Below are 20712 nucleotides of genomic sequence, written 5' to 3'. Positions count from 1 at the left end.
TTCAGGGTGATATGAGGCACTTCTCCTCAAGGTTTGCTGGCTTGCTATCTCTCCTGGCCTCAGGCTATGGCCCAGGAAGGGGGCACGAGAACCTGTTCTCTCAGGACCCTCCAGATGAGGGCTTGCGATCAGAAGCAGGAACAGAAGTCCCACACTCACACATAACCCTGTGGGTTCTCTCCCAACTCTTTCCCATTCCTAGCTCAGGAGATATTCTTTAACTATTGGAAAGGGGGGGGCGTTTTCTGTCTCCTCCAATCCCTTTGCAGATCTTTTCTGTCCTATCCCTGAGTGGAGCCTTTGAACTTCGATGTCAGTGATTCATTGACTTGCTCTTTGGTGCTTCACTGAAGGGCTCCCTGCCCCCCGCATTGCCCTGAGGAAAGGGGTCTGAGATCCACTGAAAAGATCTGATGAGTATAAGGAGAGACAAAAGCACATCAATTAACATTCCACATCTCAGTCTGCCACAGCATGGTCTGCTTTATTTCCATGTACTATTTTACCTTGTGAGGCACAACTAACCTTAATTAGACTAATTTTATTTCATGACTGATGTTGGCTCAGAAGAAAATTCTAAACGAGACTATTCTAAAAATTTGGGGGCTTTGGAAATAGCTACTTGTGGAAATACATGTTTCTGGCCACCCCTACCACCCCACCACTCCCAAGACCCCAAATCCCCATTTCTGACTACTCATTTGGATATGCAAATTACTGAAGGATGGTGATCGAATTCGCCTCTTAAGAATCACATTTCTTATCATCGTATTCTTTAAAGCTCATCTCTCACCTAAGTGCTCACTTAACACATTTTCAAGTCACCCCATTAGTTTGCCATTTTGTGGCCCCAAAGAACCTAGTATCACGTCAGCCAGTTCACTACCATTTTAAGAATTCTTTAATACATTAAAACCAGAAATTCTCAAGAGGCCATGCTTTACAGTTATCCATCTTGACATACGTCCATTTCAAATGTGTGCTTGAAATGTTTTAACTGTTCCAAAGTTCAATCTAGCTAGGCCATGTCCCCCCCCATTTCATGGGAACCCAACATTTAAAAATAATAACTTCTTAAAATAATAATACTAATAACTTCCCAAATGTAAATTTGTTCAGGTATCTTACAAAGTACAAATTTAACCTTTCTAAACATGACAACAAAGTTAAAAATTATAAAGAAAAAGACCGAAGAGTTGATCATGTGAAATGAAAACGTCCATGTTCCAAAAAATATCACAAATAACATTAAAAGGAAAAAGGAAAACTTAAAAAAAAAATACTGGCGTGGCACCTGGGTGGCTCAGATGGTTGGGCGTCTGCCTTCGGCTCGGGTCATGATCCCAGGGTCCTGGGAAAGAGCCCCGAGCAGGGGGCCTGCTTCTCCCCCTCCCTCTGCTTCTCCCTCTGCTCATATTCTCTCTCTCTGTATCTCTGTGTCTCGAATGAATAAGAAAAAAAAAAAAACCTTAAAAGGGGTGCCTGGGCAGCTCAGTGCTTAAGCGTCTGCTTTCGCTCAGGTCATAATCCCAGAGTCCTGGGATCGAGCCCCGCATTGGGCTCCCTGCTCGGTTGGAAGCCTGCTTCTCCCTCTCCCACTTCCCCCTGCTTGTGTTCCCTCTCTCACTATGTCTCTCTCTGTCAAATAAATAAATAAATAAAATCTTTAAAAAGAAAACACCTTAAAAAAAAATACTGGCAACATATATGACTAAATGAAATACCAATATACTAAAGATTAACAAAACAAAGTTAAATACCCCAATATCTAAAAATGAGCAAAGGATGTACAAGTAATCCCTGAAAGAACATATGCAAGCAGCCAACAGAGCATATAGTTTTTAAAATACACAAACTCTCCAATAAATTCATGAATGCAAAGAGAAATGAGATGCCATTTTTCCTCTTTAAAATCCACAGATTTTTTTAAGGACAATATCCAATGCCGGCAAATTTGCAATAAAGTAGATACATATGCACATTTCTGCTGGGAATGTAGACTGGTATAATCTTTCTTCCTGAAGAGTAATTCCACAGCTTGTACCAAAAGCCTTAGAAATATTTATATTCAGGGGGTGCCTGGGTGGCTCAGTCATTAAGCGTCTGCCTTCGGCTCGGGTCGTGATCCCAGGGTCCTGGGATCGAGCCCCGCATTGGGCTCCCTGCTCCGCGGGAAGCCTGCTTCTCCCTCTCCCACTCCCCCTGCTCGTGTTCCCTCTCTTGCTGTGTCTTTCTCTGTCAGGTAAATAAAATCTTTAAAAAAAAAAAAAGAAAAATATTTATATTCAGGGGGAGCATAACTCCCCACTCCCTAAGTGTGGCTTCCCGTCACACTTCCAAAGAGTACAGTAGAGGAAGAGGGTGGGGAAATAATCTCACAGCTGAGCAGTCTCACACACACCACAGCAGCCTGGTGATCAAGGTCAACATCAGCAGTTGTAAATCATGTTGATAGTATGTACTCTTGATATGATGTAATAAAAATGGCACATTACCTCTATAATCTTCCTCTCAAAAACTCCTATCTAATCATGAGAAAAACATCAGACAAATCCCCATTAAGAGACAGCCAACAATTTGACTGGTACTTCCCAAAACTGTCAAGGTCATCAAAAACAAGGCAAGTTTGAGACTGTCATAGTCAAGAGGAGCCTAAGAAGACATGAGGACTAAATGTAATGTGTTCTGGATGGGATTCTGAAACAGAAAAAAGACATTAGGTAAAAACTAAGGAATTCTGAATAAAGTATGGGCTTTAGCTAATAATTATAAATTGGTTTAATAACTGTAATAAATACACCACCCTAATGTAAGATGTTATTATGGGGAAACTGTGTTGAGAGGGAGTATATGGGAACTCTCTGCTCAATTTTTCTATAAGCTTAAAACTATTCTAGAAAAATTAAGTCAATTAAATTATTTTAATATTATATTCTTTGGCTAAGCAATTCCCATCCAGAAACTATTCTTAGGAAATAATCACAAATGTGGTCAAAGATTTACCTACAAGGATATTTCAGTATTATTTAAAATAGACATAACCTAAATATGGAAAGAACAGGAGCCTGAGAGTCAGCCAGACCTGAGGTTTAAGTCCCCACCTCACTACTATCAAGATGTTCATCTTTGCTAGGCACGAGTTTCTCAGACATATCCTGTACATTTGGTCACCCTCTCTCTTCTCCAATCCACCTATGCACAGAGGAGGTATGTACGGTTATGTCTATATGCATTTCTGTGAAGGTCTTCTCTCTGAGAAACATCTGCATGGGGGAAGAAGAGTTAACAAATTCATAAATTGTACTTTGATTTATACCTATGGACTCTGCTATTTATCTTTTTGTTAAAGTAAAAGATCGTTGATGCGATTATATACAACAGGGGTTTTCCCTTAAGTATTTTGAAACAGTGTATCACAGAAAATGTTTATAATGTGTTTTTAGTGAACAAGGATAATATAATGGCATGTACAATATGATTAACAGCTATGCAGAATATATATACAAGTAGAAGAAAAGAGTGGAAGGTAATAAGCAAAAATAAAATTACAATGCTTGTGAAATGCAAGCGTGTTTATGAAATGCAAACATTTTTGCTGAAATCAACATCTCTTACTTTAAAATACCTCTGGGAATAGAAGTCCAATCTTCGTCTTCCTCTGCCAGTGACTTTATTCAGTAGTTAATATGAAGCTATTTTTCCTATTTAATTCCCTGGCCCCAACCACCACTCTGGCTAGCTAGCATCCTAGGAGGTGAACCAGCTGAGGGCCAGAGACGACCAGGAATCTGGGCTGAGAAGTCAGAGGTACCAGAGTATGGCCTATGGGATCTAGAATTTAGAGCTAGAGTTTATCTGAAAGTCCCCATCCAGGGACAAAATAAAAATCAATGACCATCCAGCCAAGTCATCATTAGTCAGAGACAGAGAAGGTTTAAAAGGGCAACCTGCAGGTCTTCTTTGGGTTGCAGAGCAAATCCGAAGTTACTTCTCATAGATTCCTGCAAGCTTCCTCCTGGTGGGGCCAGAATCCGAGTTTGTGACTAAAAAGTCCAACAGGAGATGAACCATCAATCCTAAGTGAAGCTTGAAACACAGATATCTTATCCAAAAAATGTTGTAGGAATAACACCAGCTTTGGAATCCAAATCCCACATCAGCTATATGCTAGTTATATGACCTGAGCAAATTATCTGAAACTGTTCAGACTCTGTCCTCATCTGGAAACATGGGTGTGGCAGAGGAGACTACTTGGTGACCAAAAGTTAGGGCTCCCCTTCCATGGTATAGAGATGTTGCTGAAAAGTGGTTGTCCTGCCAGGGACTGATGACATTTCCCAGCCCATCTGCATCTAAGTGAGGCCATGGAATAAGTCCTAGACATTAAAATGTGAGCAGCAATGATGGGTGTCAACTCTGAGCAAAGATAGTTGAGTATATGGCATGCCTTCCCCACACTCTTCCCCTTCTGCCTTGGAGATCATGTATTGAAACTGTTGACATGGGGCACCTGGGTGGCTCAGTTGGTTAAGTGTCTGCCTGTGGCTCAGGTCATGATCCCAGGGTCCTGGGATGGAGTCCTGTGTCAGGCTCCCTGCTCAGCAGGGAGTCTGCCTCTCCCTCTCCATCTGCCCCTCCCCTCTGCTTGTGCTCTCTCTCTCTCTCTTTCTCTCTCAAATAAATAAAAATTCTTTAAAAAAAAAAAAAGAAAGAGGGCACCTGGGTGGCTCAGTTGGTTAAGCGACTGCCTTCGGCTCAGGTCATGATCCTGGAGTCCCGGGATCGAGTCCCACATCGGGCTCCCTGCTCAGCGGGGAGTCTGCTTCTCCCTCTGACCCTCTTCCCTCCTGTGCTCTCTATCTTTCGTTCTCTCTGTCTCAAATAAATAAATAAAATCTTAAAAAATAAATTAAAAAAATAAAAGAAAGAAAGAAGAAAGAAAGAAAGAAAGAAAGAAAGAAAGAAAGAAAGAAAGAAAGAAAGAAAGAAAGAAAGAAAGAAAGAAAGAATGTTTCTCTGTGGAAGGGCCCAGATCTCCACTTGAAGGAGAGCTATTTAAGACAGCAACTCAACTAAGAACTTCTATGTTAGCATTCTGTCGGCAGCAGTAACTCTCCATGTGCTGTCACTGAGATTTGGGCATTGTTTGTTATAGATAAGAATTAAGTCTTTGCAATAAAACAGCTTCTCTTATCATGTAAAAAAAAACTGGATGAATTTTTGCCAAATTTGGAAGGTACATTTAGGATACTTTGATTTCAAATATAGGCTACATAGTATAGATGAAATTTATTTTGGTGGATCCTCAGAGACATCTCAAAGAGTTAAGCAATCCACCTCCAGAGATACCATAAAATGTCTGTGTGACTACTGATTAGGACAATAAGCCATACATATGAAGATGGGGTAAAAATAGGGTTTCTAATGTGATCACTAAAAGAGAAGCTGCTTAGGACAGACACTTGAAGGTCACATGGTGATTTCTGATAGAATTGCTTATCACATGGGGGGCACCTGGGTGGCACAGTCCGTTAAGCATCTGACTCTTGGTTTCAGCTCAGGTCGTGATCTCAGAGTCGTGAGATTGAGCCCCATGTTGGACTTTCTCTCCCTCTGCCCCTGCCCCTCTAAATAAATAAATAAATCTTTTTAAAAATTGCTTATCACATAAGCAACTCTGGATGGGTTGCACTGACATATATAACAATAACCAGGCTAATTTTTTAATGATGGGTAATGATTCTCCTCAGCAAAGCAGGAGAGGTGAGCTAGTGAAATGATATACGTAAAGTTCCTAACACGACACCTGGAACACAAACATTAGCTCACTACAACAGTTGTGTGTTGTCTGTTTATCCCACATCTGGATCAGGGAATTGTGTGCAAAGATCATCCCTTCAGATCTGAAGGACCAGATACACCCAAGGCCTTGGGTAGTAGGAAATGTTTCTTAGCTTTTAAGGTTCAGGAATGCTCACTAGTGACACTGTCAGAACTTGAGAAATAAGACATCTTATCAGATTGTTTAAATGACCTACAGTAGTGGCTCAAAATTGATGCCACAATAGAGCCTTCTTTTACTGATCAATTAGTTTAAAGCCACTTTGCCCTTTGCCATGCTAAAGGGCAAAGATGAGCCTTTAGTAAGTTAACATTTACTGTATATAGCTATCTGTTGGATGTCACAGTTTGACATATGAATGATATGTCCAGATTTTTAAATTTTTGGTGACCTTTTGAATGTGAAGCCTAATTTCTCTGTTGAGCCTGAACTGTACTTAGAGACTGTCTTCCAAAGAATAAAATGTGGAAAAAGTGAAAGCATATGGCTTCTGAGATGAGAATAGAGTGACCTCCTTCTTGCTCTCTCTTGAACAGCTTGCTCTAGGGAAAGCCAGCTGCCATGTTGTGAGGACATTTAAGCAGGACTGTGGAGAGGTCCACACAATGAGGAACTGATTACTCCTAAAGACATCAAGCAAAGAATTGAGACTTTCTATCAATAGTCATATGAATGATCTACTACCTTGGCAGCAAGTCAACCGGCCCTAGTCAAGCCCTCAGATGACTGCAACCCTGGTTAATGTCTTGACTGCAACCTCATGAAAGACCCTTAGCCAGAACCATCCTGTGAGTTGCTCCCAAATTCCCGACCCACAGAAACATAGTGTTTCATAATAAGACAATGTTTGCTGTTTTAAGCTGCTAAATTTTTAGGTAATTTGTTATGCAACAATAGGCAATTAATACAGGGACCCTTTTCCAAGATCAAGAGCATTCAAGAGCTGGGACTCTTTTAGGTACAAAGTAGAGCATACAGTACTGCATTTTAGTTGTGTGTGTGTGTGTGTGTGTGTGTGTTAACATACATAAAGTACACAACTTAAGTGTACAACTCAAGGAATTTGTACATATATATGTAACCACTACCCAGGTCAAGATATAGAACATTTCCATCACTCTAAGAAATTCCCTCATGCCCATATCCAGTTAATAATTCTTCCCAGCAGTTGCCACTTTTCTGATTCTATAACTAAGATTGTTTTGCATGTTATTGAAATTTATACAAATGGAATTATTCCATATGTTCTCCTTTATGCCTGGCTTCTTTCACTCAGCATAACAATTTTAAAATTTATATTGTTACATGTTTCGGTAGGTTGTTCCTTTTATTTGTGGGAAGTATTCCATTGTACAATTATGCCATATTTATTTATTTCCCTATTGCCAGACATTTGGATTATTTCCAATTTGAGGGTATTATGAATAAAGCTAGTAGGAATTTTCTTGTACTAGTCCCTTTGAGGACCTATGTATTTAATACTCTTGGGTAAATTCTTAGGAGTGGAATTGATGGGTCATAAGGTGGGTGTTTGCTTAACTGTCAACAAGTTTCTAAGGTAGTTGGGTCATCTTACATTTCCACTCAAAGTAATGTTTTTTTCATTTGAGGCAAACTCAGTTTGAAAGGAAAGAAAATTAAAAGTTAGTCTTGACGAAAAATGAGTGGCAATGAATAAAGAGCTTCTTAAATTATTTGGAGTAGTCAAGAAAACCGTTCTACAAGGCACAGAGCTACCTGACAGCTGATCCTCCAGGCAAATACTTTTATTTTGATCATTGGTTTGGCCATAATTTTAGCCACTTAAATCAAAGGTTTTCATAAAGATGATTTGACCAGGGCCCCAAATCCCGAGAGGAGAATTTACATAAAGAACCCTTCGGATAAGCTTTCCACTCTGTTAAATGGAAGAAAGAGGCATCTTCCCACGTGGCACACTTGCTTACTGAGCCAGCCTAGCACCATGACAAATGAAACAACTTCTTGATGCCTAACACAGCTCGCCCCCAGGCACTGAGTCAGCTTTGTGTTTCCCATGAGTTCGGCCTCAATTAAACAGATCGGATAACTTTATTAATTATGCACTCTGGGGCATAAGGGCAGTGATAGGCTCAGGCTCTGCACACAGCCCCAGTAGCCCATCTCCAGCTTGCTCACAGCACAGGAGGTGTCCCTCCATCCTTTCTGGTTCTGAAACCGTCTGGAGACCCACAGGATTATTTTCCTCAGTTGTACAGGGCCCTGGAAGAGAAAATGAAAACTATAAAGCCCAAATATCAAGTCCAATCTCAACAACTTCAGGAGATGCTCAATACGACCTTTTTTTCTATTAGGAAAATTAGAAATTAGCAACCATCAAAAATGAGAAATGGTTCAGTAAAAGCCCCTCTTCCTGGTGCAGATGATGGGGATTGTATGTTTAAGAGCAGAGGAATGACATGATGAGGAAATCCTGAGGCAACAGTGTGCTGAGCAAAGGTCATTCCGCACGCACAAAAGGGCCAAAACCCAGATCCAGGGCTGCATTATTTCCAGATAATTCAGGAAAGGATTGGGGCTTGGTCCTGGGCTAATTCATGAATTTCTTATGACTTGTATTATTATAAGTGGCTTAGATGCCGGGGGGAAAGGAATAAGGAATTCCTTTTCTTCCTTTTCTTTTTCTTTCTTTCCTTTCTTCCTTTCTCTCTTTCTTTTTTAATTTATCACTGGCCAGGCACTGCACCAAGCACTTACCAAGCATGAATCAACTTAATTCCCACAACAGCTCCATGAAGTAGGTATCATTACCCCCATTCCAAAGATGGGCTTACCTCAAGGCAGGTAGATGACTTTGGAAGCTCCCCCAACTAAAAGGACAAGGAGCAGGATTTGAACCCACGTCTCTCTACTCCTTGCTCTAGACTTGTGGAACTTTTTACAAGTTTAAAAGGAGTTTTAAAATGGGCAGCCTCTACCCTTCGCTATGGACAAGAGCTCCACGCTCACATTGGGTAGAAGCTGTGCTTGAAAAGGAAAATACATTTTCCCCCAATGTTCTACTCCTAATGACCAAACGACTCCCCACTGCCTAAGGCTGGCTTATTTTCCCATGGGAAAGATTTAATTAAAAGCCTCTTTCTTTAAGAGCATTGCCTCTCTGAGCCCCTCTGCTCCGCAGGGACCAGCCTTGAGCTTTATATGGCAGTGAGTTTTCTCTACTTTCCCCTCCAAACCAGAGAAGACGGCTTCCCTGCTATCAAACTCACTTTTCTAGTGTTAAGGAAAGCCACCTTGCCTTCTTTATTCCCTGTCTTATTTAGAGAAGTTCTCTAGCACTAGACCCTTAGAGTTTGTATAAGCCACACAAACAACAACGTATTGCTTCAGTTGCTGTTTACTGTGTGTTTTGGGGTCTCCTTGATAATAGCAGGTTGGAGTACACTTGGCTGGGTTGCCCTTATTAAACTGTGAAGGTCACTTCTCTGCCAGGATCTGTAGCCAGCGAGCCCTCCCTTCTCTTCCACAAATGTGTCTCTTCCAGAGCTTTTTGCAATTATGGCTCATTTCTCTAGGTTTCATATGGCAGGCGTCTGAACAGAATTAAAAGCATAAGCACGTGCAAAAATAATCCGTTTCCCAAGATAGTAAATGCTGAGAAGTTCTATATTAGAACACACTGTGAGTGCTGACTGGCTAGGGCATGATTAACCTAATAGGCTTAAAGTTCCACTTGCCATCCACATCTGTCAGGACTCGAGCAGAACGCAGGCACGTAATCCACGAGACGGAGCGCCTTTAGAATTGCCCTGTTGCTCCCTCACAGCGGACAGTTCAAGACACAGAGCAACAAGACCACAAGCACCACCACCTCTACACAGTGGGGCCAAGGAAGTAAAGAAAGCTGGTTCCGAGGACCCGGCGCCATGGACTTCAGAGCATTCTGGCCTGGAAATTGCCTGGACCGACTAGTAAGGCTGCCTTTGGTTCCTATTTCAAGGATGATTCTCTGAAAATTGTGAAGACTATGGGTGGGCGATAACTACAAGCTGGAATCATGGGGTGTACACCTTCCCACAATGACGTTGTTAATAGCGTTGCTAAGAGTGGCATCCAGTTTTTTAAAAAGCCCAAAGCAATTTTGCCAGGACGTCAAGGGGGTGGTGCAAGATGCTCTATCCCTTTGCTGCTTCCAAGCTCCACCTGCTATGACTCTGGGGGAGACCCATCCCAGGGACAGAGGCTGACAGAGGAGCAGCCGAGGGCCAGGTGGACCCAAAGCACAGCTGAAGGTCTCTATCAGCTCACAAGAGATCCCACTGCAGGCAAAGGGAAAGATATGGAAGGACTGCCCCCAGAAACCAGAATCTCCACATCCCAGCTGGACAAATCACAAAGCCACATGGCTAAGGACCTTCCATCCAAGACACAGAGCTCCCACGGGTCACAGGGGACAGCCTCTTCTGGGGAAGAGAGTAAAGAAAGGAATACCCAGCAAAGGAAGCTGAGATGCCACACGTGTGGCCAACAGGGCCATTGCTGCCAAACCATCCTTCCTGCTCATGAGCCTGAAGGCAAAGTGGATTTCCCTGAGCCCCTGGTGAAGGCCCACCAGCACGCCTACACCTACCTTCACACCTGCATCGCCAAATATGAAGCAATCCTGTCCATCACCCATCAGGCCACCCAGACCCAAGAGCTGCTGCAGCCCATGGTCAGCTTCCTGCTGCTATGCTTTGATGAGGTCAACCGGCTCTTGGGGGAGATCTCCAAGGATGGAGAAATGCTCCTCCAGGAAGTTCGGGCAGATCTGGCCTGGCCGTTGAGGAAAGGAGAGCCTCAGGACCAGCCAGATCTCCTGCAACAGCTTCTGCAGTACACAGTCAGCAAGCTGCTGGTGCTCAGTGGCACGGTGGCCTCGATCACTGGCCACTTCCTGGAGGGCTCCAGCAGTTACCACCATGCCACCGCAAGCCACTTGGGAAAGAAGCTGAGCACAAAGAAGGGTGTGGATGAACGCCTCCTGCGGGCTCTGGGGCAACTGGAGAACTTGGCGAGCGGCCACGGGGACCCTGGGATGCAGGGTGTGCCCTTGTGCTCCGAGGACAGCGGCATCGGTGGGGACAACGACTCTGTGCAGCTGGTGGACAAGCTGGGCAAGCAAGCCAGCTGGGACTCGGTGTCAGAGCCCGCAGAATGGAAGCTGGTGCTCTCATCCCCGGTAGAAGCCAGGCTGTCAGGACAGGCCTGGCAGCAAAGTCCTTTCCGGATGGGTTCAGACACACCCCAGGACTGCCCCCTCTCGAGGCCTCTGTCGGCAAAGGTTCAGCCTGCAGCACAGGGTGGAGCAGGGGGCCCGTGCCCCTCGAGCACAGGCCCAGAAACTACGGCCACCAGGCCTCTGGGAATGGGCAAAAGCACTCGGTGTGATTCCCCTGGGATTGGGATCTCCACAGAAGCACATTTCTCTAAGGGCTCCAGGTTGGTGGACGCTCCTTCCGTCTCTGAAGGGGAGGACAGTAGCCCAGAGGAGGAGGACCAGGTGAGTGGCATGAGTCCGGGTCCACGGCAGGAAAACTCTTTCCCTCCCAGGCCACGCTCTTCACCTGGTGGCCCGGAAGGCCCATTTCGGCCACACCCCGATAGGCTCAGGAACCCCCAAGCCCAGGAAATGATTCTGAAGATGAAGGAAGCCATCAGTGAAAAGATCAAGTTTGTCCCTGTGCCTACTGGGCCCCAGGACTGGGCCGATGAGGACGAGAGGAGAACAGCGGTCCCCCCGAGACCCAGCACAGCCAGCGGCAGCAGCAGGACCCCTGTGAGGCAGAGGAGGTCCCAGTCAGAAGGGTGTCTGAAGAGCCAAGTGGAGGACTCCACCCTCCAGGAGCTGCGGAGGGTCCAGAGAGGCCTGAGCCAGAGGCTGGAGGCGTTTTACGCCCTGGGTGCGCGACAGCAGGGGCAGAGCGCGGAGCAGGTTCCGCAGCCCCGCGCAGTGGCTCTGAGGCCTGACACCTGGGGGAGCGGGCCAAGCAACACCATCAGCAAGCTGAAGGCATCCCTCACCAAGAACTTCGTCATTTTACCGAGTCAGGACAAGAGCATCTTGCAGAAATGCAGTCCCCGCCCTGACAGTGAACAGCCCCGGCAGGGGGAGGCTGAGGGACTGCCCGTCGTCATCCCATCAGGTGAGAAGACCAGCGAGGCTCCGGGGGCCGAGGACTGGAATGTCAGGGGCTGTCCCACCAGAACATCGGTCAAGAAACTCATTGAGACGTTTAGTCCCACTGAGAGTCTGAGGACCCTGGGGGATTCCAGGGATGCCGGGCCAAGCCCCTGCCTCAGGAAGTGGGGGGTCCCCCTCATGCCCCCCAGATTTCCCATTTACAGGGGGCTTGCCCCTTTGTATCCAAAGCCCCAAATTTCTCCAGCAGCGAGTGGAGAATGTCTCAAGGTGGGCCCAGCCGGGAGGCCCTTAGCTCCTATTTCCCCCCCTCTGCTGACAGCAGGAGTGTCCAAGAGGGAGGACCTCAATTTCAACTATGAAACAGGAGAGGACCCAGAGCATCTGCCTCCACCGCCTCTGGAAATCCTGATGGACAAATCGTTTACCTCTCTGGAGCCCCCAGAGAGCAGCAAGCCAAAAGGAAGCTCCTCCAAAGGGACCCGTGCACCAGGGCCGGGAGGGGCTGACCCTGCCTTGAGAACGTGGGCTTCCCCAAAGTTAAGAGCCTCCATGAGCCCCACTGACCTGCTACCCAGCAAGGGCACGACTGCCCCCACCAGGCCCCACAGCACAGGGCCAGGGGGCAGCAAGAGTGGCTGCAGTACCAGAAAGCTCACCTTGGACCTGAGCCACCCACCAGCAACCAGCAGAAACCCAGAGGTGGAGAGCAGAGGGGCTCAGGGTCAGGCACCCACAGACAGGGCCACCAGCCTGTCCAAGCATCCCCAGAAGGCCATCCCCTGGCACCCCTCCAGCCACACATCTGGGCCGAACAGGACCTTGGAACCCAGCCTGGCCAGGCCAACACGAGGGCCACATTCTCCTGAGGCCCCCAGGCAGAGCCAGGAGAGAAGCCCCCTGCTGGTCAGGAAGGCCTCTGCCACAAGGGGACACTGGACACCCCGAGCCGACAGGAGGCAGCTCCCCTCTCACAGATCTGCCCAGCCAAGTGTCCCCTCTGTGCACGGCTCCCCCAGCCCGCCCGTCAGCCCTCTGGTAAGCCCCACGGTGCTCAGCCCCCCAGCGACGAAGGAAGGAGCCTCCACCCCACCGCGGCACAAGCCGCCCAGCACTCCCCCTGTGAGCCCACCCGCACAGCACAAGGCCTCCAGCCCCCCTGCCCAGCACACAGAAGTGAGTTCCCCTTCCTCTGGCCCCTCCCCGTCCCCCCCAGTGTCCCCTGCTCAGGGGCACCAGCAAACAAGAGATCCTGAGGACAGTCGGGCAGCCACAGCTAAAGCATGTGGGAACACGTGTTCCATCTTCCGCCCAGCCACCTCCTCTCTGTTTGAAGCTGCCCCGCCACCTTCAGCAGCCCACCCACGCACCCCAGCCTCGCTGCCCCCTGAAGCCGGCGGCCCTCGGGGGACCCCCGCAGGAGGCTGGAAGAGCTCGGGGCCACGGCTGAGGGCGGGCTCCCAGCGGGGCCTGGCTCTGTGTGCCTTCAACCCTCAGCCTTTCATCAGAAGGACAGCTTCTGACCGCCGGCCGAGTATCCGCCTCGGGCTGCCTGTCCCCGGTGCCGCCAGCGACGCTTGGGAATCTGCACTCAGCAGGAGCAGGTAAGGGGGGTCCTCGGGCCACCGCCCTGCGGTAATCCAATAGAGCCCAGCGGCCCTTGGGGTCATCTGGGTCAGCAGTTTTCAAACTGTGCTCCAAGGGAAGAGGCAGAGGAAAAGGGGGCTGAGGGATATCCAGCCTCCCGCCAACGGACCAGTCCTTGAGCAGCTGTGCTTTCATCTGCCACTCATTTCAGGTTCCCGAGAAAGATTTTAATTGAAAGAAGCTCTGCTGTGTTAAAAAAAAAAATAGAGTTTAAAACAATCACATTAATCCAAGCACACCCTCCCCTTTATTTTACACCTGAGGAAAAGGAAATCATGTGACTACCCACCCCCTCCACCCCCCCTGCTGAGCCACTGTCACATGGTCTGGAACCAGCAGCCTGATTTCTGTTTTCTCTGGTTTACTGAGGTTCTCAAACTTTCTGGCCCCAGGACCCCTTTAAAACTCTTCAGAATTATGGAGAACCCAAAAGAACCTTTGTGCAGGCGGGTTCTATCTATCACTTTCTACTGTATTATACATTAAAATTGAGAAATATTTAAAATACTTATTAATTTTTTTCAATGACCCCATTATACATTACCATTAAAAGTAGGTATATTTTGGGCGCCTGGGTGGCTCAGTTGGTTAAGCGACTGCCTTCGGCTCAGGTCATGATCCTGGAGTCCCGGGATCGAGTCCCCCATCGGGCTCCCTGCTCGGCGGGGAGTCTGCTTCTCCCTCTGACCCTCTTCCCTCTCGTGCTCTCTGGCTCTCATTCTCTCTCTCTCAAATAAATAAATAAAATCTTTAAAAAAAAAAAAGTAGGTATATTTTCCATAACAAAGACATTTAGTGGAAAGAGTGGCATTGTCTTATATTTTTGCAAATTCCTTTCATGTCTGGCTTCCAGGAAAGATGGTGGCCTTCTCAGACCTGCTTTGGCAGTGCATCTGGTGGGACATCACACAGGACATAGACTGGGAAAGTCCACTTTACATTCATGAAAGAATGAGTGGAAAAGACAAATAACATCTTGACAGTATTTTGAAAATAGTTTTGACTTCATAGAATCCCCTCAAAAGTGTCTCGGGGACACCCAGGGGACATACCTTGAGATGACTGGTCCTAGAGGTATGGAATATAAATGTTTAGTTTTCCCACACCCCCAAAGATCTGCCTCCACTTCTCTTCCATTCTAGCGTCACCTCCACCTACCCGTTTGGAGGTGTGTAGACCTGCCTCCACTTCTCTTCCATTCTAGCGTCACCTCCACCTACCCATTTGGAGGTGTGTAGAGCAAGAACAAGACCCTTCATGGGCACCGAGTACCAGTATCAGTGGAAGGATGGCCATCGATACCCTTGGCAGACCGAGTTCCAAGTGCGCCTTTCTCGAGACGGCAGCTGACTTACAGGTCATTGGCCCAGCCATGTAGGCAGGCCTGGGCATGAGATAGCAACAGGTCATGAGGCATGGTAGAGCCATTTGCCTGAACATGGAAAGAAAGACACATATGCCCAAGTAGGTAGAACACATGGGGAAATGTATCTTCTCCAGGATGCGGCATGAGAAGAAAACTGTCTATCTGAGACCCTGTTGGAGAAGAGCTCTTACCAATGTGTCTTGGTATCAGATGGGACAAAGCTCAACCAGCACAGTCCTTGCTGTCTTCGAAATGCCCACTGTTGCATCAATCAGCAGTTTATTTCGGCCAGAGTGATACATGTTACAGACTTCACAATCTGTTGAGGCATAAATGGTACTTTTTTACAAAGTACTCGGCAGTCGATTTTAAATAAAATTATCTAGGGAAAGTTGTGCATTATTATAGTTATATAAACTTCCCCAGCCACTTGAAAGAAATGAAATATTGATTATTTTTGCAAGAATCTTAATGTAGTGCTGCTCTTTTCTTAAATCTAAAATGGGCTTCCTACAGCACAGTGCTTTTCATCTAAGAACCTGTATAAATGTTAATGCATTATTCCTCACACTAGCCACTTATTCTCTTATTACATTTCTAAAACTGTGCCCTTCAGGAGAAGAGCTTGGGAGAACAGGACAATAAAATGGCATTAATTAAAAACACTAAGAGCAGGAGCAATAATAAAGTAACATAAAATTGTTCAAGAAGAAAATAATGCCCTTCTCTCAGGCTTCTCCATGGAATAGGGCAGCCTAAAAGGTTGTTTTATGTCCTGAATCTCAATACTTAGGGAGATGGGGTGGGCGGGGAGAAGTGCTTGTAGCTTGAAAGAAAGGAGGATTTATAAACGGGAGACTTCCCAAGGTTGTGTGGAAGGAAGGTCGCAATAGTGGCTCACACTCCTTCCCCTGCCTCCTGGTTAAGACCACACCTCCGAGCCACTCGGAACTGAAACTGTGAGCATGTGTTGGATGTGATGGGAAAACGCTCATCCCCCAGTCCCTCCACCCCTCCACCCCTGTAAAGCTGACATCTGAGAGCAGAAGCATGCCAGCTAGAAAACACTGTAGACGCATTGTTTTCCCTGCCCTCCTGCATACGGGAAACCAGACCAAGGAAGTAGGCAGGATTTGCCTGAGATCACGCAACTAGCCAACAAGCCAGCCAGAGAGCCAGAAAGACTCAGAACGGGCTATTTCCCCAAGCAGGGACTTGCAGGGATGCAACCACCCCATGGTATGTAGTGGCAGAGACGGGACAACCCGGCCTCCACCTGGCATTGACCTGCTTCCCGTCATCCCAAGCTAGGCACGAGCCCCTTTTATAGAAAAAATGATGATGTTTATATCCTCCTGATCTTGGGGCCCAGGGGATTGGGAACGATCCTTGGAGGCTCACCTAGGAAGCTCAGTTATTGAGCTTCAACTGTTATTTTTTTTTAATTTTAATTTTTTTATTGTTATGTTAATCACCATATATTACATCATTAGTTTTTGGTGCAGTGTTCCATGATTCATTGTTTGTTCATAACACACAGTGCTCCATGCAAAACGTGCCCTCCTCAATACCCATCACCAGGCTAACCCATCCCCCTCCCCCCCTCCCCTCTAGAACCCTCAGTTTGTTTTTCAGAGTCCATCATCTCTCATGGTTCGTCTCCCCCTCTGACATACTCCCCTTTTCTTCCTCTCCTGTTATCTTCTTCTTTTTCTTTTTTCTTAAAATATGTTGCGTTATTTGTTTCAGAAGTACAGATCTGTGATTCAACAGTCTTGCACAATTCACAGCACTCACCGTGGCACATACCCTCCCCAATGTCTATCACCCAGCCACCGCATCCCTCCCACCCCCAACCACTCCAGTAACACTCAGTTTGTTTCCTGAGATTAAGAATTCCTCATATCAGTGAGGTCATGTGATACATGTCTTTCTCTGATTGACTTATTTCACTCAGCATAACACCCTCCAGTTCCATCCACGTCGTTGCAAATGGCAAGATCTCATTCCTTTTGATGGCTGCATAATATTCCATTGTGTATATATACCACATCTTCTTTATCCATTCATCTGTCGATGGGCATCTTGGCTCTTTCCACAGTTTGGCTATTGTGGACGCTTCAACTGTTATTTATGTTTTGAATCCCCGGGCGGAGGTGCCGTCTCTAGGTCTTAGCACGCTGGGGGGCGGTGAACATTCAAGAAGGGTCCAGGGGCACCTGGGTGGCTCAGTCGTTAAGCGTCTACCTTCGGCTCAGGTCGTGGTCCCAGGGTCCTGGGATCGAGCCCCGCGTCGGGCTCCCTGCTCCACGGGAAGCCTGCTTCTCCCTCTCCCACTCCCCCTGCTTGTGTTCCCTCTCTTGCTGTGTCTTTCTCTGTCAAAAAACTAAAATCTTTAAAAAAAAAAAAAAAGAAGAAGGGTCCAGATTTTCTCCCTTAAATACAGTGCTTTTAGTCTTTGCTTAGACTGGACCACCCAGGCAGGGGCTCTCTGCCGCCCAGTCCCCCAACCCTATTTCCCAGATCAGGCTCCCAACCGACCCCCGGGGCAGCACCTGGCCAGCCTGCCTCCCCAGCCATTCTGGGATCAGGCGGAACCGCAGCCACATCGTGGCAACCAGGAAAATCTCCCTCCTAGCCTGAGCCTCACACAAGTGTGGAACCTGGTTGGGGTCGGGGAAGACACGGTTCTAGGACAAAATCGTTTCTCACCTCCACTGATACCGCACGCCAAGCATGCCTCTCCCTTTCCTGCTAGCTACTCCAGTCGGGGAGCAGCAAAGGGTCCCAGGGGAGGTGCATCCTGCACATGCCTTTCCCTGCTCTAAAAGGGGTACAGGGAGAAGAAGCAAGGAAGGTGGGAGCTGGTCCTGCGCACAAAATCACACTCGATCACGCAGGGCCCGGGAACAGGGTCCGAGGCCCGAGGCCCGAGGCCAGCGTGGGTGAGGCTGGCTCTAAGGAGCACGGTACGATTCTCACAGCCTAAAAATCACGTGTATGCCCATCTTAGCTCCTCACTTAGTTCCCCACTTCACCCCACATTCCGGCCACCTTCATCTGAGTGGGATCCAAACTCAAACTTGCCCTCCACTGGTTTGTTTTTTGTTTTTTGTTTTTTAAATAATAATTTTTTTTTAAAGATTTTATTTATTTATTTGAGAGAGAGAGAATGGGAGATAGAGAGCATGAGAGGGAAGAGGGTCAGAGGGAGAAGCAGACTCCCTGCTGAGCAGGGAGCCCGATGTGGGACTCGATCCCAGGACTCGAGGATCATGACCTGAGCCGAAGGCAGTCGCTTAACCAACTGAGCCACCCAGGCGCCCTGCCCTCCACTGGTTTGACATCTCATGGAAGCCTAACCACTGCGCCGAGCGCGCTGCGGAATAAAGCTCAAGGCACGGTTAAGAATCTGCTGTCAGAGGCAGAGAGAAGGACCTTCCGGGTCTCTGCACATGGGAGCTGGGTCCAGTCCTGGACCTGAGGTGACTGATGGCAAGGCTTGACCCTCAGGTGCCTACCTGTCATGTGACAGGGTGGTCCCTAGTTTCCTTTCCAGGCGTGACTTCCTGCTCATGCTATGAAGCAGGACCAGCGTGACAGCTGGTCGTTTACTGAGCACTTATCGTGTGCTGGTTCGTATGCGAAGGGTTTTTTTGCACGCCTCACCCAGTATTGATACCTTCGAGCGCCTTGTCAGATGCGTGCTGTTACCATCTCCGTTCTACAAAGAAGGGAACTGGGAATCAGAGAGATTAATGAATGTGCTACAGGACACACAGCTAGTTAGTGCAGGACTCGAACCCAGACAGCCGGACTCCCACCTCCAGGCAGTAACGATGAGGCCAGCCTGCCAGCACACAGCCCATGTGGCTTCCGGAGCTGGTCCCCTTTCTGGCCTGAGCTTGCCCCACGCTTGTGATCCTCCTGCATTCTGCACCCCCAATGCACACTGGGTGTCCCTCTCCCCTCAAAGGCCCTCTTGCTGTGTCACTCAGCAGCTGGGAGGCTCTGTTCTAGCCAAATGCCAGGCTTGGGCCAAGCACTTGGCATTTTACTCTGTTCAGGAAAAGGGAGGCCGCTGAGCAAAGCAGGGTGTGGTGGGATTTGTTTGTGTTTTTTTTGTTTTTTGTTTTTTTTTAGGCTAGCTAAGCCTAGCCCTTTATTAAACAAGAAGTGCTTTAAAAACAAAAATAGAATAAAGGCCAGCTCCCAGAGTTCCTGTGGGAGCTGCTTTGTTCAGAGCAGTGAGATCCTGGGCATGAGGAGAACAGGACTCAACCCGTCCGCACAAACAGCCGGGGCTCGGCTCCCACGGTGCCTGACCACAGCAGGCACGCACCAGGATGGCACCAGCCAGGCAAACCTGGTGAGGAAGGGCGGAGGCCTGGCACGGGGGGTCTACAGGCCTGTGGGTGAAACAGACCGTGAGGGACTGAGCGAGCCAGGATGGATGGGGGTGGAGGGGAGCGGGGAGGGGGGCCCAGAAGGAACAACTGAGGAGTGTTTGATCTGCATCTGTCTTTTTTCTCTGCCGCAGCAGTGAGGAGAGCCCCAAGAAGGACACAGAGCCATGGAACAGCCCCTATGCCCCAGAACTGAGGGGCGGTGGCAGGGGTGCCTCTCCCCCAGAACTCTGCGTGTTGGGTCACGGGCTGCAACGGGAGGCCAGAGCCAGCCGCACCCAGGACAAGCCTCAACAGAAGGAAGTAGCCTGACAGGCTAACCAACAGGGTCACACGGATGCCAGTCACCCCAGAAGGCGATGGGTGAAAGCCAAGCACCAGACTGTCCCATAGAGGGTGGGCCAACCAAACTCCTACTCCTAGAAAGATCTGGAAGGTGCACTGCCCAGAGAGTCTGCTAAATTCTAAACCTTTGCCATTTTCAGCCCCAGAGTCTGGTTTGCCTTGGGGTCTAAAGGCTAACCATAACTTTGGACCCCACAGTGACACTCTTTAATCCTTCAAGTACTAAAAAAAAAAAAAAAAAAAAAAATTCCTTCAAGTACTGGCCTTAATTTAGGGGAAAAATGCAATTGTCAAATGCTTGATGAGCTGGGGGGTTTTACCTGGGTTAGTTTCCTGGACTCATTTAATCCTCACAACAAAGAATGAAGCAGATGGCATTCTCCCGGTTTTGCAGATAGGAAAACCAAAGGGCCCCTTCCCCCGAGCCCGGAAGAGTCTTGCCTGAGGCCACACAGCTAGAAAGAGAGCGGAGCAAAAATTCAAGCAGGTGTGGCTGGCCCCAGAATCCCTTGTTTTTCGTTCCATTCTCGCTCTATCTGCCTAAAGCAAACCTAGTCGTACAAATGGTTGGAATGCCTTGTTTTTGTTTTTGTTTTTGTTTTAAGTTTAAATAGTGGCACAGCATTCAAGTCACCATTGAGAGCTTTATTTAGAAGCTGACTGCTCCAGAGATCGGAAGACTGAGGTGGAATTAAGACACACACCCTCCTTCCCCCTCTTTCCTCTCCTCCCTCCCAAGCACAGACCCAAAGCTCCCAACATCAAGCTTCCAGCCCGCTCCTGCAGCTGAGCGGCCTCGGATTGTGTCTCAGAGGCAGGCGTGTCTCCGATGCTCTGCCCCACGCATCCACATGCCTCTCAAACTGGGTGGGTGCAACCAAGCCTTGCAAACAAGCAGCCTATTCCCCACGCCCCGCGGGGGCTGGAGCTTAGGAGGATGTGCGCA

The 20712-nt window shown here is 47.8% G+C and overlaps 1 protein-coding gene across 1 annotated transcript; it reads left to right on the top strand.

The window, feature by feature from the left end:
* Positions 1 to 9878: 9878 nt before the first annotated feature.
* PCARE (photoreceptor cilium actin regulator) lies at positions 9879 to 19733 on the top strand. Its single transcript, XM_025867675.2, has 3 exons — positions 9879 to 13606; positions 14203 to 14205; positions 19556 to 19733. Exons 1-3 carry the CDS (start codon positions 9879 to 9881, stop codon positions 19731 to 19733), a joined length of 3909 nt encoding a protein of 1302 aa, XP_025723460.1.
* The last annotated feature ends 979 nt before the right edge of the window (positions 19734 to 20712 follow it).

This window comes from Callorhinus ursinus, unplaced genomic scaffold (genome assembly GCF_003265705.2).
Source record: "Callorhinus ursinus isolate GAN/ISIS: 27379988/994484 unplaced genomic scaffold, GSC_fseal_2.0 scaffold10, whole genome shotgun sequence".
Taxonomy (NCBI): domain Eukaryota; kingdom Metazoa; phylum Chordata; class Mammalia; order Carnivora; family Otariidae; genus Callorhinus; species Callorhinus ursinus.
This window is presented reverse-complemented; position numbering and strand designations above follow the sequence as displayed.